Below are 13,584 nucleotides of genomic sequence, written 5' to 3' on the forward strand. Positions count from 1 at the left end.
AAAGATGTCCACACAGCACAAGTGGAAACCCGGTCTAATAGGCAGAGCACAGATAGATGTCAAAGAAGATAATGGATTAAAGCTCAGGAAGTCTGTGTATCAAGAAATGGCAGATATATTGATACTTGAAAGAGGACAAATCACTGGGGAAGTCATTAGACTGTGTTGCCGTGGGCTTCTGTTCCATAATCAGACAAGTGTGTCCATAACCAGACATGTTGGGTAAGGAGTCTGGTGGAAGGATGGCATCCTTTCACAAGAACTCTTATCCAGCTGTATGGGTGATGTATATGTTCTCTTTTATTTTGCTCACCTTGTATGTATACATGCTCTATTTATGTGAGCCACAGTCTTCCTGCTTGCACGTTGTCCCTTTTTTGTATTTTCTGTACTTTTTTTATATTACACAGGAATTGTGGTTTTGGATTCCAGTTGTTCTGATGTGTTTATACTGTATATGCACATATTTTGGCACTTTAACATCAGGGCTGTGGAATTTGAGCAATTTTTGGGAACCTGGAGTTGGGGGGGATGCACCAGCTCCTAATAAATTTAAACTGTTATTAAAAGAGAAAATATGATAAAATGTTCTATTTCTATGATAATGATAACAACAACTAACTAACTATAATCACAAATAATCATAAATATACAGTAATAGTAGTGCTATATAAGCAGTTATTTGTGCTGCTGCAATAAAGCAGTTACCATATTTTCAAAATCATATGTACTTATCTGATAGTGACTGTATATTTGATGTACACACAGTAATACTTCTCTCAGCTCCCGGGAAGGAAACAGATAACTGAAGCATCATTCCGGTATCACTTTTAACATCTTATGCAAAGTATTTTTGGCCTATAAGGTGCTAAATATACTTTCTGTAGTATAATGCCTTTGAAAGATGAGATAACGTTTATTTGTCAGGATCTTTTACATTAATAAAAAGGAGTAGCTGACCGACCTTTCTCATATTTTCAGTAGTGAATTGTATTATTCTCTGCTTCATATTTAGCACCTTATAGAATATTTAGCACCTTATAGAATATATTGAATAAGACTTCAAGTGGACCTGAGGGCGGGATACTTGCCTAAGAAGGGGTAAGCCTCAAAATCCTCCAGAGGCTTCCCACATCCTCCTGTTCCCAACTGTTGCTGTGTGCAGACGCCCAGAACATATTCAACAAAAGTCTGTCAGATATGTTAACATGGCCACACTTCCCACTGTGTACAGATTTATTCTGCCTGTGTGGGTACCGCCGTGCCTGCGCATAAAGCAGCTCCGGCTTAGTGTTTAGGCATAGCCGTACTCACACAGGTGCAGTATGGCCGCACTTCTACGTGAAGAGGGGCGCGACGCAAACTTCAAGAGGGTCCTGGGCAACGGCAGTGGTCTGAAGGAGGATGTGAGAAGCCTCTGGAGGATCCAGAGGTTTTCCATTTCTTATGTAGGGTAACTTTTTTTATTTTATGCTGCCTTGTGTAGTTAATGATTTTATAAATTATCATTCCTTAACCAATGTTAACTTGGTGATCTTTTGCATTGCAGGTTTTGTGGCATCTGGATATATTTCGGCGGAGCTTCCGACAGTTAACCACACACAAGTGCATGGGCGACTCCTGTATATTTTGCGCTCTCAAGGTAGGTCAGACCTGTGCTTTTCTCTTGGTTAGGTCTTCATGTATTAACAGAGTTTGGCTTCCTGTTAAGATGAGTAGTTTTACCACAAGTGGAGCTTGGTGGCTCTGAACAAGTCTTTTACACTTTATTTTTTGTCTCGGCGCACCTTTTTACTACCATTCTTTCTACTCACAGCTTTCCTGTAAAGGCCCATACACACAGCATACATTTGTCTGTAGTTGTGAGGCAGCGACAAACAAGAGACAACAGCATATTTATGGCAGTGACAATTCGAGTTCAGGACAGTAGTACACACGCGACCACTGAAAGAATGAAGACACAACGGAAGCTGTCTGCCACAGACTGCGTAAAGTAGTAGTACTATGGTAGCGACTCTGCTGTCTGTAGAAGACTTCCGTACACACGACAGGACACCAACAGACTAAGCGACAGTTCGTGAGACAAAAGCCACAAGAGATTCACCAGCTGAATCGCTCAAACATAGCTGTGTCTGCTGACAGTCTTTGTCTCTTGCCGTGTCCACACGAACGAACCGTCGCTCAACACGTGTGTGTACAGACATTTGTATGCCTTGTGTATGGGCCTTTAGCCTCATCTACACGCGTAGATGAGGCTCCGATCCGGCGGCTCGATTAGCCGCCGGATCGCCTCTTCCGCGTCCCCGCTCGCCCGCGCGTGCGCCGGATTCGATACCCGCTCGTCCCCGCGATGCGCAGCTTATCTTCCGCTCGATTCCCTGCCATTGTCCCCTCGCAGGGAACGAGCAGGGAATCGGCGGTAGCAAGATCCGACATGTCGGATCTTATCAATCGAGCCGCATCAGCGGCTCGATTGATAAACCACATCGCCGCCTCATCTACTCGTGTAGATGAGGCTTTAAGCTAGTACAGTTAAGGTGTGAACAATTACATCCCCTCAGTTCATCTCCCCTTCTGTTACTGGTACACAGAAGGGAACACTGCTATCCACATACACCCCTGCTGTTCCTTTTATGGAGAGACAGGCATTACCTTCTGATCAACTGTAGTTGAATTCAAGAACCTGCAACTTTACATGCAGGCATGAAAATTAGAGTGGAGTTGGAGCACCTGACTAGCATGTTCCCTCTGGAACAGTGACCCAAAAAGTATTAGAGCCAGAGGATGAGCCCAACAGCTAGGCATCTACCATTGTTAATAGGGAGACTGCAATGGCACCTTTCTGTGGTCCTGCAGTTTAGTTTTCCTTTAAAAAGGTTTAGTAACTACTGTGGTTGCTAGTGACCTCTGGATCACACAGATTTGCTGTAAAGGTTTTTTTTTTATTATTATTATTTGATCAGATTGAGGAATGGATGTAGACATAGAAGTGGATTAGGGAAACAGGTAGCACAAAAGGTCACATTCAGTCACAGTCTCGGCCAGGAACTCTAATGGTTATGACATTTTTAGAATTTCTTTTCAGCTTAGTTGGGTTGGTCTGCTGTGCCCAGGCTAAAGTGTAGTACTGCTAAAACCTATCACAAGGACAATACTACAGCAGCATTAATTATGTTCCAAGGATAACAAAGCACTTTGTTTTCTTTCCAAACACTGCCCTGCTTTCTCTCCTGCTACTCACAGCTGTTTATTTACTGCATAGCATACACTGTTTGCTTACTGAATTCTTTAAAACTCCCTTTTGCCTTTTTGTTCCATTAATTATGTGTATTGTGTTAGCCATCAGAGATAGTTCACTGACTTTTGTCTTTCATGTGTTGGTGTTTGGTGTATTCAGGTCAAATGGACTTGGAAAAATTGTATATGTGTCTTGGGGACTTCTTAACTTTTTCTCTTGAGCCACATTTACACACTCAATAATTGTAATCCGAAACAGTACTTAATAGTCATTTCAGGTATCCGTTCAGGAGAGGTTGCTGTACATACATGCTGCTAAGCTATCTGGCAAGCAACCTTTCAATCTTTTTGTCCTTTGGGGGAAGAAACTTTTATTGGATGAAATCCAGTCCAGCAATGTTAGGAGTTGTAATGTCCAGTCAGGCAGGGTAAAGTCTGATTTGTGAATGCTATAAGGTGGAGACCTTCATGGGTATCTGATATATACAAATACATTTAAAAACAGACTTTTAATCTTATTAAGTTACAGGAAGGCTATATAGGTGTTATATTTTAAAGTGTGTGTGTGTACGCACACACTCAGAATGTAGACATAATACTCACATCTAAATTTATACAGTAAGTCTTTAAGGAAAACTGTACCTATAATGATTTAAAAAAAAAAAAAGTTTTACCTGGGGCTTCTGCCAACCCCCTGCCCGCGTCTCAATGTTGACTTTATTCAGTCACTGGCCACTGCTCGACCTTGTTTGCGCTCCTGTAACCCGGGAGTGTCCTGCGCAGGCGCAGAGCGCGAACAAGGACATGCGCAGCCAGGTCATCTACTTGCAAGTCGGAAACTGAATCTTGGCGGGGGGCTGGAGGATTGTTGAGTACCGGCACAGGGCGGCTGCAGGGGGCTGGCATAGAATTAGGCGCGAGTATTATGTCTACAGATCTCTCCTTTTTTCTGTAATCTTTATCAAATTCGACACACACACACACACACACACACACACACACACACACACACACACACACTCACACACTCACACACTCACACACTCACACACTCACACACTCACACACTCACACACTCACACACTCACACACTCACACACACACACACACACTCACACACACACTCACTCTAAAACAAAAAAACCTATATAGCCTTCCTGTAACTTGTTTTGGGAAAGCAAGCTGATTAAAAAGATTTAAAGGAGTACTATCGATTGAAACGACTTTTTTTTTTAATACTCTATATTAGTGTACACATTACCACTAGTGCTAGGGGCACTTTATTTATTCACCCAGGTCTCTCTCTCACTATCCCTGCTTAAAAATTCATTTCTCACACAGCTCATAGTAGTTTGGGTCACCCTGAGCTGCTTGGTTACTCTGTCACACAGCTCACAAATATGTCACTGTGTCACTCCCAGCATGCAGCAGACATGAGGAGAAATAGGCTGATCTGAGGTGGTAACAGGTAACTAAATGAGCTGTAATATTGCTGGAATATAACTAGCTATTGTGTTTACACTCAGACTGCTTGCCTGGCTGTCTGCTGAGGAGATACACTCCAGGCTGCATCCACTTTACAAGCTGCAGAGAGGGGCAGACCACTGCTTACAATTAGCATTATTAGTATCTTTATCAGTAAAGAGAAGCAAAGATAATAAACACACATTGCTAGAATCTTTAACCCCTTACCACCATATCAATAAGATGCTTTCAGCAAGGTGATAATTAAACTATAAACTGAGTAGTTAATAGCATCTCCCCTTTGCAGAGATATGGTCTAGTCCTCTGGGAGCTCAGTATTAGATACATTTTGTATCCAATACTGACGCCAAAACTGACGGAGGATTTTACAGCTGAGAGGAACAGCTGTGTGAGGAATCAAATTGCTCCTAGTACTTGCCCTAATGTGTGCTACAACATACAGCAGTTAAAAATAAATGCATACATCGATAGTATTCCTTTAAGGCCTACATACCGCAGTACAACTTACCAACGATGAGTAGGTAGCTTGAAAGCAAAAAGGTAGAGCAGTAGTGCACATCTGTATAGCATTCCTGTCATTGATATTTAGTAAAAAAAAAAAGTGGATAAACACAGAATTTTCATTTGTAACCTAATAGTAGTTTGTAATGTTTGCAGTTTGCACCAATTTTCCAAGCCTGTGGCCACTCCATGCGGTTTTGTCATCCAACGCAAGCTTGGGCAGTTGTGTCTTGCCCCTTTGCAGGTTCAGAGGGTTAATTGCTCACTATTATTATTATTTATATAATGCTGACATCTTTTGACAGCGCTTTATAGTATAAATAGACTTGTCACTAACTGTCCCTCAGACGAGCTCATAATCTAATCCCTACCATAGTCATATGTCCATCGTAGTCTAAAGTAAATTATTTGGGGAAGCCAACTAACTTATCTGTATGTTTTTGGGATGTGGAAGAAAACCAGATTGACCAGAAGAAATCCACACAGACACAGGGAGAACATACAAACTGTGCAGATAGTGCCCTGGCTGGGATTAGAACCAGGGACCACTACGCCAACACGCTGCCCACTTCATCTCTTCCTTCTGACAAAGTGGGGCCATTTTCCCATCATTCAGAGACTTTTGCCATGTAAATGCATTATACATTCTCTCTGGAAAAGTAGCGTTTTGTTTTGAATGTAATGGCAGGCCATGAGTGGACAAGGGTCTGGGGGTTAATTGTGTTATTTATTTGGGCCTAAAGTTGGGTTGAAAGAGAATCCAAAATTTAAAAGAGGGACAGTTAGTAACCTGACTATTTACTCTGTAAAGTACTGCAAAAAATACCAGCACAATATAAATATAGAATAACAGTAATAAATAGTGGCCTTATGGAAAAAAAATGATGCTGACCTATTTTAAAGCAACAGATTGTTGCTGTAGATCTTGAATTTTACATACCGTATATATCTTGAAATCTCAGAGGTCTTCAGTTGGCAATTGCTCCTTTCCTAGCTTCTGTTTATGACTTGTATTGAGTTGGGGGTCATGTACCGAGCTCCCAAACACAAATGTGTAGCTGGACTAGCCTCTGTTTATGGCTTGTATACAGCACATTTTTTTTTGTCTGTCTAAGTTCAGATACTCTTTAAATTCGATTATCAGAGGTTTTTGAAATTGCAAACTTTAGTTCATATTTCTATTTTTTTAATTTTTTTTAAGTTAGTATTAGTACGGTATATTCATTCCTTCAAACATGCACATTTTGTGGCCATTGATGAGTGTGCATTACTAGTCATTGACCTACTTATTTGTGTCAACATGTCATCCAAATGAATCTTCCGGCAGCTATAAAGCTTAATGGGGACTGATGGAGTTGATTGCAACAGTTCTTGGAAGTCTTATCAGACAAGATCTAAAATTTGACCCCATTATGAATAAGTGTTTAAGTTCCTGGTCAAAATGAGCTTTCCTTAAAGTGGAATTTACTCAAGCTGCTTACTTGCCTTTTATTTATTTAAGTGTTTATATAGTGCCGACATTTTACGTAGCGCTGTACAGAGTATATTGTCTTATCACTAACTGTCCCTCAGAGGGGCTCGCAATCTAATCCCTACCATAGTCATATGTCTATGTATGTATTATGTAGTGCATGTATCATGGTCTAGGGCTAATTAACTTATCTGTATGTTTTTGGCATGTGGGAGGAAACTGGAGTCCCTGGAGGAAACCCACACAAAAAAAGGGGGACAACATACAAACTCCTTGCAGATAGTTTACCGCGCTTTTGCATGCGATTTCGCATAGGTTGATAGTGATGCGATTTTAACCATGTCACTGCCTGTGTGATCTAACATTAATTTCTATGTGAAATCGTGGTAAAATACGCATGCCAAAACCGCATGCGATTTCCCTATTAAATACATTAGCGGCGATTCGCATAGCGGTGTGCGGGATGCGAATTCTGACGGCTCTGCCGTGCAGATTTCTCCCGTACAGAAAAACTCTCAGGATTACTGACAAGTGAAAACAGGGCCATCCACTTGTATTGGCTATGCGGACAACGCATGCGGATTCGCGATAGTGGAAACGGGCCCTACTAGAGGAAGAATCCCCTCATTCTCCTGTAGAGTGCCTAAACATTACTCCTACATGTACCCAGAGTTAGATTGCCTAGGGCCAGATCGGTGTTCTTTGTTCCTATCTGCGCCCTCTACAAGTACTCTTACCATGTATTTCTTTTGATTTCTATTTAACAGCTACTTTTACAGCTATATCCTATGCTTAGTTAAAGGGACCCTGACCTCTAAAAATAAATGAAATTGGTACTTACCTGGGGCTTTCTGCAGCCCACCGTAGGTTGGGAGGTCCCCCGGCGTGGTCCTGGCTCCTCTCCCGGTCCCTCCGCCACATACCGCACCACCGACATCCGTGCCGGGTGTCGGGCTCCCACTTCCTGAACCGGGACGCTCTTCGTCATCAAGCCGGCCGCTGTGTGTCATCACGGCGGTCAGCGTGACAGTACTGCGCATGTGCAGTACTGTCATGCCGGCCACCGCGATGACGACGAACGTTCCCGGTTCAGGAAGTGAGAGCCCGACACCAGGCCCGGGTGTCGGCGGTGCGGTATGCGGCGGAGGGACCGGGAGAGGAGCCAGGACCATGCCAGGGGACCCTCCCGACCTACGGTGGGCTGCAGAAAGCCCCAGGTAAGTACCAATTTTATTTATTTTTTGAGCTCGGAGTCCCTTTAAAATGCTTCTCTGGTGTACATTAAAAAAAACAGAGGTACACTAATGCTTAAAAGTTACAATATCCCAACATATTGGCCTCAATTCACTGAGCTTATCTCCTGTCTTTAATAACTCTTCTAGAGTTGTTACCATGGTGATAAGGCATGTAGTATTCAGGAAACATTTTACCTCAGGCAAACCTAAAGGTAACTCTTCTGTCTTTAAGTTAACTCTTTAATCCTTAAAATAACTCCAGAGTTAAAGACAGGCTGTTCATTAACTGCGTGTGAAAATAACTACAGAGGAGGTAACTTAACTACAGAGGAGGTAACTTAACTACAGAGGAGGTAACTTAACTACAGAGGAGGTAACTTAACTACAGAGGAGGTAACTTAACTACAGAGGAGGTACATTAACTACAGAAGAGGTAATGTAAGGAATGAAGAGATAAGTTAACTCTTACTGTGTGGAGGTAAGTTTTCTCTTGCCTTATTATCTCCAGCATGATCTTAGTGAATTGAGGCCAATGTCTGTTTAATAAGAATCTCTGGAACTCAGCTGGGTTCTGATTCATAGATCTGCCTCCTTGCAGAAAATAACCCTGGCCTATTCTGTGTCAGATATAGAAAAGGCAGAGAGGTCTTTTTCTAAAAGATGCTGGGCTACATGGTGGAACTCAGCTGATGGGGGCTTCGGTGAATCTTATTATACAGACAGCATTGGGACATTCACCTTGGCAGTGATGGGCCAGGATGGCTGACAGTGGTAAAGTGTCAGCTTCCCGCCCAGGAAGCTTTGTGTTCCCAAAAGCAGATGCCATTTTAATATAGCTTTACATTTCCTAAGTTTTGACAGTGATGAGATGCCTTTTATGTTTCATACGTTTAATCAACAAGATTGTAATATGCTAATTAGAGGCATCGGAGTCAAGGAATCTAAGTCTATGGAAACCTAAACTGAGGAGTCTGAGGACTTTTGTACCGACTCCACAGCCTTGTTGGAATACTGTGTCCTATGGCCGCTCATCTGAAGGCAGGGGATCATGCTCTGCTTCAGTATGTCACAGTACATGTTGGCATTCATGGTTCCCTTTATTAAACTCTGATCATTCTGTTGAGCAGATACCAAAGTACTGCCATTTGGTCACATGACTTCTACTGCCAGACAGAAAACCTTTAGGCCTCATTCACACCTAGAATCGAAAACGCAAATGTATTGCGTTTTTGTGTGCTCCCCCTCCCTGCGCTCCACTGCGCGCTGTGTTTCTGGTAAAAACGCTTTTCCAGAGCGGTTTTGTAATTCACTCCCTGACGCAAGTCAGGTAATGAACTCTTTGACCAGGAAAAGAATAAATACAATGTATTTATTCTTAAAAACCCTCACGCAATCGCTGCCTAAAGCGATTTTGTGAGCGTTGCACGTTTTTCCTATACCTTCCATTGAGGGGTACAGGCACTGCTTTGCTGAGCGGATCACAAACGAAACGCTCAGCTGTGAACTCTCTCATAGGGAATCATTGCACAAGCGTTTTGTGGGCGATTTTATAAAATTGCCTGCGCTTGAAAAAAAAGGCAAAAACGCCCCTAGTGTGAACGGGCCCTTATAGAGTAAGAATTATCAACAGTTTTTATCATAAGTTTTTATAGTTTAGGAGTGTAGAGGAGGATCCACATACTTGAAGGGGCCCTTTACGGGGGGCAATGGTAATTTCTTTAAGGGGATTTGACGTCACATAGTTGGTCAATGTATTGCATAGTAGCTATTACTTATATTAGTCAATAAAGAACGTAAGCAAAAATATAGTTAAAATATCTAACAATTAAAGCAGAATGCTGACAATGCGGCTTAGCTGGATTCTGGAATATAAAACAGCGGAGACGTCAGGCTGGGCAGGTGAAGATTTATTACATTCATTGTGCTCTAGCTGCTTGAGATGTAAAATGATACATAATTTATAGAAATGCTAGTATTTTGAATGTGTATAAATCTGAAGAGTCATTATGAGTATAATTTCTGAGCTATTTTGTGTACTTTTTGTTTAAAAAATGGCTTTATTCAGAGCAGAGCAGTTTCTTTGCATAGAAAAAAGCTGGCTTCATAATGAAGCATATGACGAGAAATTACTTGCGTCTCAACCTCCATCAATTCTATCAAGTACAGTAGAGGGGAAGGAACCTCTACGAATTAGATTCAATATTTTTATTACATATTTGTGTAGTGTGGATATCTTCCTCAGTGCCCTACAGCATGGGTCCCCAACCTGGGGGCCGCGGCCCCCTGGGGGTCCTTGGGCAGATTTCTGGGGGGCCGCGGCTTCTCCCTCTCCCCCCGCAGCCGCCACTCCTGTTACCTTATGAGCTACACTCAAAATCAGGGAAAAGAGGGGGGCCTGCCACCGCCACTAACCAGAACAATGCTGATTATTTTCATGGGAGGCAGGACCAGCACTGTGTGTGTAGCTGCCATAACACTTGCCTGAGTCAGCGTGCCTTCTCTTCTTGATGCTCTTAGGGATCGTTCTCGCGATTCCCGCTCACCGCAAACCGATAGCGTTTTTAAAAAAATGCTAGCCCATGTAACACTATGGCAGTGTTCTCACTGCCGCGATTGTGGTGAACGTTAACCGCAAACGTGTTACATGCAGCGGTTTGCAGGCGATTCCGGAGCTATAGCGATTAGCATGTATAGAACCGCTAATCGCGATCACTCCCAAAACGCTACGGTGTCCAGTGACTTTTCCTTGTTGATCGTGGGAAAATCACTCCTGCTAAACGCTAGCGGGAATCTGTAGCGTTTTGCAGATTTAGGTGTGAATGTAGACTTAATGTTAGGGGGGGGGGGGGGGTACTAGAGGAGCTTATTTATGAATTGAACTATTTACCAAACCTCTTGTCTATATTTGGAAATGGAATTGTACTCTCACACTTGCACATGAAACATTTTGTTTGTTTTTTAAATGGATTGTAATGGCTGGTGGCCTTCAAGGACATCTTTTTAATTCACTGGAGCTACATATTGTTGACCCAGTTTTCCCTGGAAATGTGAGAACAGATTAGTCTCCTGGCTCTGGTATTGTTTTGACCACCTTTTAGTACAAACTGAAAATGGCAACATAAGCGTTATAAACAACTTCTAAGCCTTTTAAGTGAAAATCCTGTTATGCATGTGAATATCTAAACTGCTGTTCTTGCAGTTACCCCACAGTTCAAAGTTCAGAGGTGAGTTTAACTTGGAAGACCTATGGGAAAGTCTCTCATGTTGGCCCCCTTGTCTTTTGTTAATTAAAGCACACAGACAACTTAATCCAAACGGCTCTCTTAAGATCTAAGACAATAACCTGCCTGAAAGAATGCATTCTGTATACCCGCTCATTTTCCAAATGAGTGTTTCTGGTTTAAGAGGTAAAGGCTCTTACTATTAAAAAGATTTATTCACATGCACAGACACATTTTTAAACCGTCAGTTATATCTTGCAAACATAAAAGGTATTTTAACTGTTGACAAGACTTTATTTTACCTCTGGTTGATGACCCAGCTCAGAGCGAGTGTTGTAGTTTCACATATATCTTAAGCATTTATATGAGGAACACGAGACACAAATGAAAATATTCTGATAGCCTGTCAAGACTTGTAGGCCAAACGTGTGTGTTTATATGAATGTCATTTAGAGGAAATGGGAGCCATTATAAAGGTCCTATAAAATTAATGGAGAGAAGCTCAGAGTTCCATGTACACAGAAGACACATGGCCTGTTTTGAATTAATGTGAGATCTAAGTGCAGCCTTTCCCCTCGCGCTGGTGTGCTAGCCACACACATCAGTCTGCCGCCAATGTTATTTTACATCCAGTTGGAATTTACAGTCACGTTTTTGAATAATATCTTTCAGCTGACTATACACATTTATTAGTTTATCCAGTTACAGCTAACTTTATAACGTTATAAAAAAAAGTTTTTTGTTTTTTTTTATATTTTATCACATGTCAAGTATGTTAAAGGACATTTAAATCACATGGAGACTAATGGAAATGTTCTACCCAGTCTGATGATTTGTATTCTGTGAAGTCTACCAATTATATCATTTTTGGGATTTCCTAGAAAAAAAAAAGGAAATGGCACTCCTGTCAATTTTACTATTACAGAAAAATGAAATAATTATGCAATAATGATGCTCAGATTTTTGGCTTCTTATTTTGAGAGCAGTTGCAGGCATTTAAGAGTAGAACTTACTATAGGTAGCATTGGGGGTTTACTGCCTCATCCGCTAACCCTTGTGTCGCCTTCCCTAATGTCTCCAACCCACTACCCTCTAGATTGTAAGCTCACAAGGGCAGAGACCTCCTTCTAGTGGTTCCTAGTATTATGTAATTACCGTATTTTTTGGAATATAAGACACCCTTTTTCTTCCCTAAAACTGTGTGTGTGTGTGTGTTGGGGGGGGGGGGGGTTGAGGGGGGGGAGTGGGTGTGTCTTATATTTTAAAGGTACAAATTTAGGCCCCCAGAATATACTTTTTGCATTCTGCCCCTGCACTCCTCTCCTCTGTCTTGTGGTAATCAAAGCTCTTCTGGGTCCATCCTCCGGCTCCTCGCTGCAGACTGCAGCCTTGCGGCGTACACGTGCCGCCACCATCTTCCATGGTTACAGCATCCTCTTCCTGGTTAAAGTGCCCCCAAACGCGTGACCTGCCGTGTACGTGCGCCTGACGTCATGCATGACTTGCCTGACAGGTCACACAGTAGGAGGGACTGTAACTAGAAAGAGGACGCTGTAACTATGGAGGATGGCGACGGCAGCCCGTGTACACCACAAGGCTGCAGTCTGCATATGCGAGGAGCTGGCAGCTGGACCCAGAAGAGCTTGATCATGGGGTGGCCTCAGATTCCTGCGAGATGGAGGAGGAGAGGAGTACGTCTGGAGGATCAGGTGAGATGCAGCAGAGGATAGTTAGTCAGTGAAGTGTAGTTAGTGTTGGCTGCAGGGGTTAGTTAGTGAAGTGTAGTGTAGTTGGTGTTGGTAGCAGCAGGGATTAGTTAGTGAAGTGTAGTGTAGATGTTGGTGACAGCAGGAGTTAGTGAAGTGTAGTGTAGTTGGTGACAGCAGGGGTTAGTTAGTGAAGTGTAGTGTAGTTGGTGGTGACAGCAGGGCTTAGTTAGTGAAGTGTAGTGTAGTTGGTGGCAGCAGGGGTTAGTTAGTGAAGTGTAGTGTAGTTGGTGGTGACAGCAGAGGTTAGTTAGTGAAGTGTAGTGTAGTTGTTAGCGGCAGCAAGGGTTAGTTAGTGAAGTGTAGTTGGTGGTGGCAGCAGTGGTTAGTTAGTGTAGTGTAGTTGGTGATGGCAGCTGTGGCTAGTTATTGTAGTGTATGTAGTAGGTGGTGGCAGCAAGGATTAGTTAGGGAAGTGTAGTTGGTGGTGGCAGCAGTGGTTAATTAGTTTAGTGTAGTTGGTGGTGACAGCAGGGGTTAGTTAGTGAAGTGTAGTGTAGTTAGTGAGGGCAGCAGGGGTTAGTGTAGATGAACAGTGAAGCTTAGATAGACAGTTTAGAGGGGAAAGGTCCATAAGTTGCCCCTGCACCAAAGACGCACCTAGGTTTAGCTTATTTTCCCCCCCCTGATTTTTGCCTTCTAAAATTAGGTGCATCTTATATGCCGTA

At 42.5% G+C, this 13,584-nt stretch overlaps 1 protein-coding gene across 9 annotated transcripts in view; it reads left to right on the forward strand.

Annotated features, from left to right (window-relative positions):
* USP54 (ubiquitin specific peptidase 54) overlaps positions 1 to 13,584 on the forward strand; it is a 230,889-nt gene that overhangs the window by 123,738 nt on the left and 93,567 nt on the right. For all 9 annotated transcript variants that reach the window (XM_068258061.1, XM_068258062.1, XM_068258054.1 and 6 more), the window contains exon 3: positions 1,550 to 1,642. In XM_068258061.1, coding sequence (XP_068114162.1) covers positions 1,550 to 1,642 — 93 coding nt within the window. The remainder of the gene's footprint in view (positions 1 to 1,549; positions 1,643 to 13,584) is intronic.

This window comes from Hyperolius riggenbachi, chromosome 10 (assembly GCF_040937935.1).
Source record: "Hyperolius riggenbachi isolate aHypRig1 chromosome 10, aHypRig1.pri, whole genome shotgun sequence".
Taxonomy (NCBI): domain Eukaryota; kingdom Metazoa; phylum Chordata; class Amphibia; order Anura; family Hyperoliidae; genus Hyperolius; species Hyperolius riggenbachi.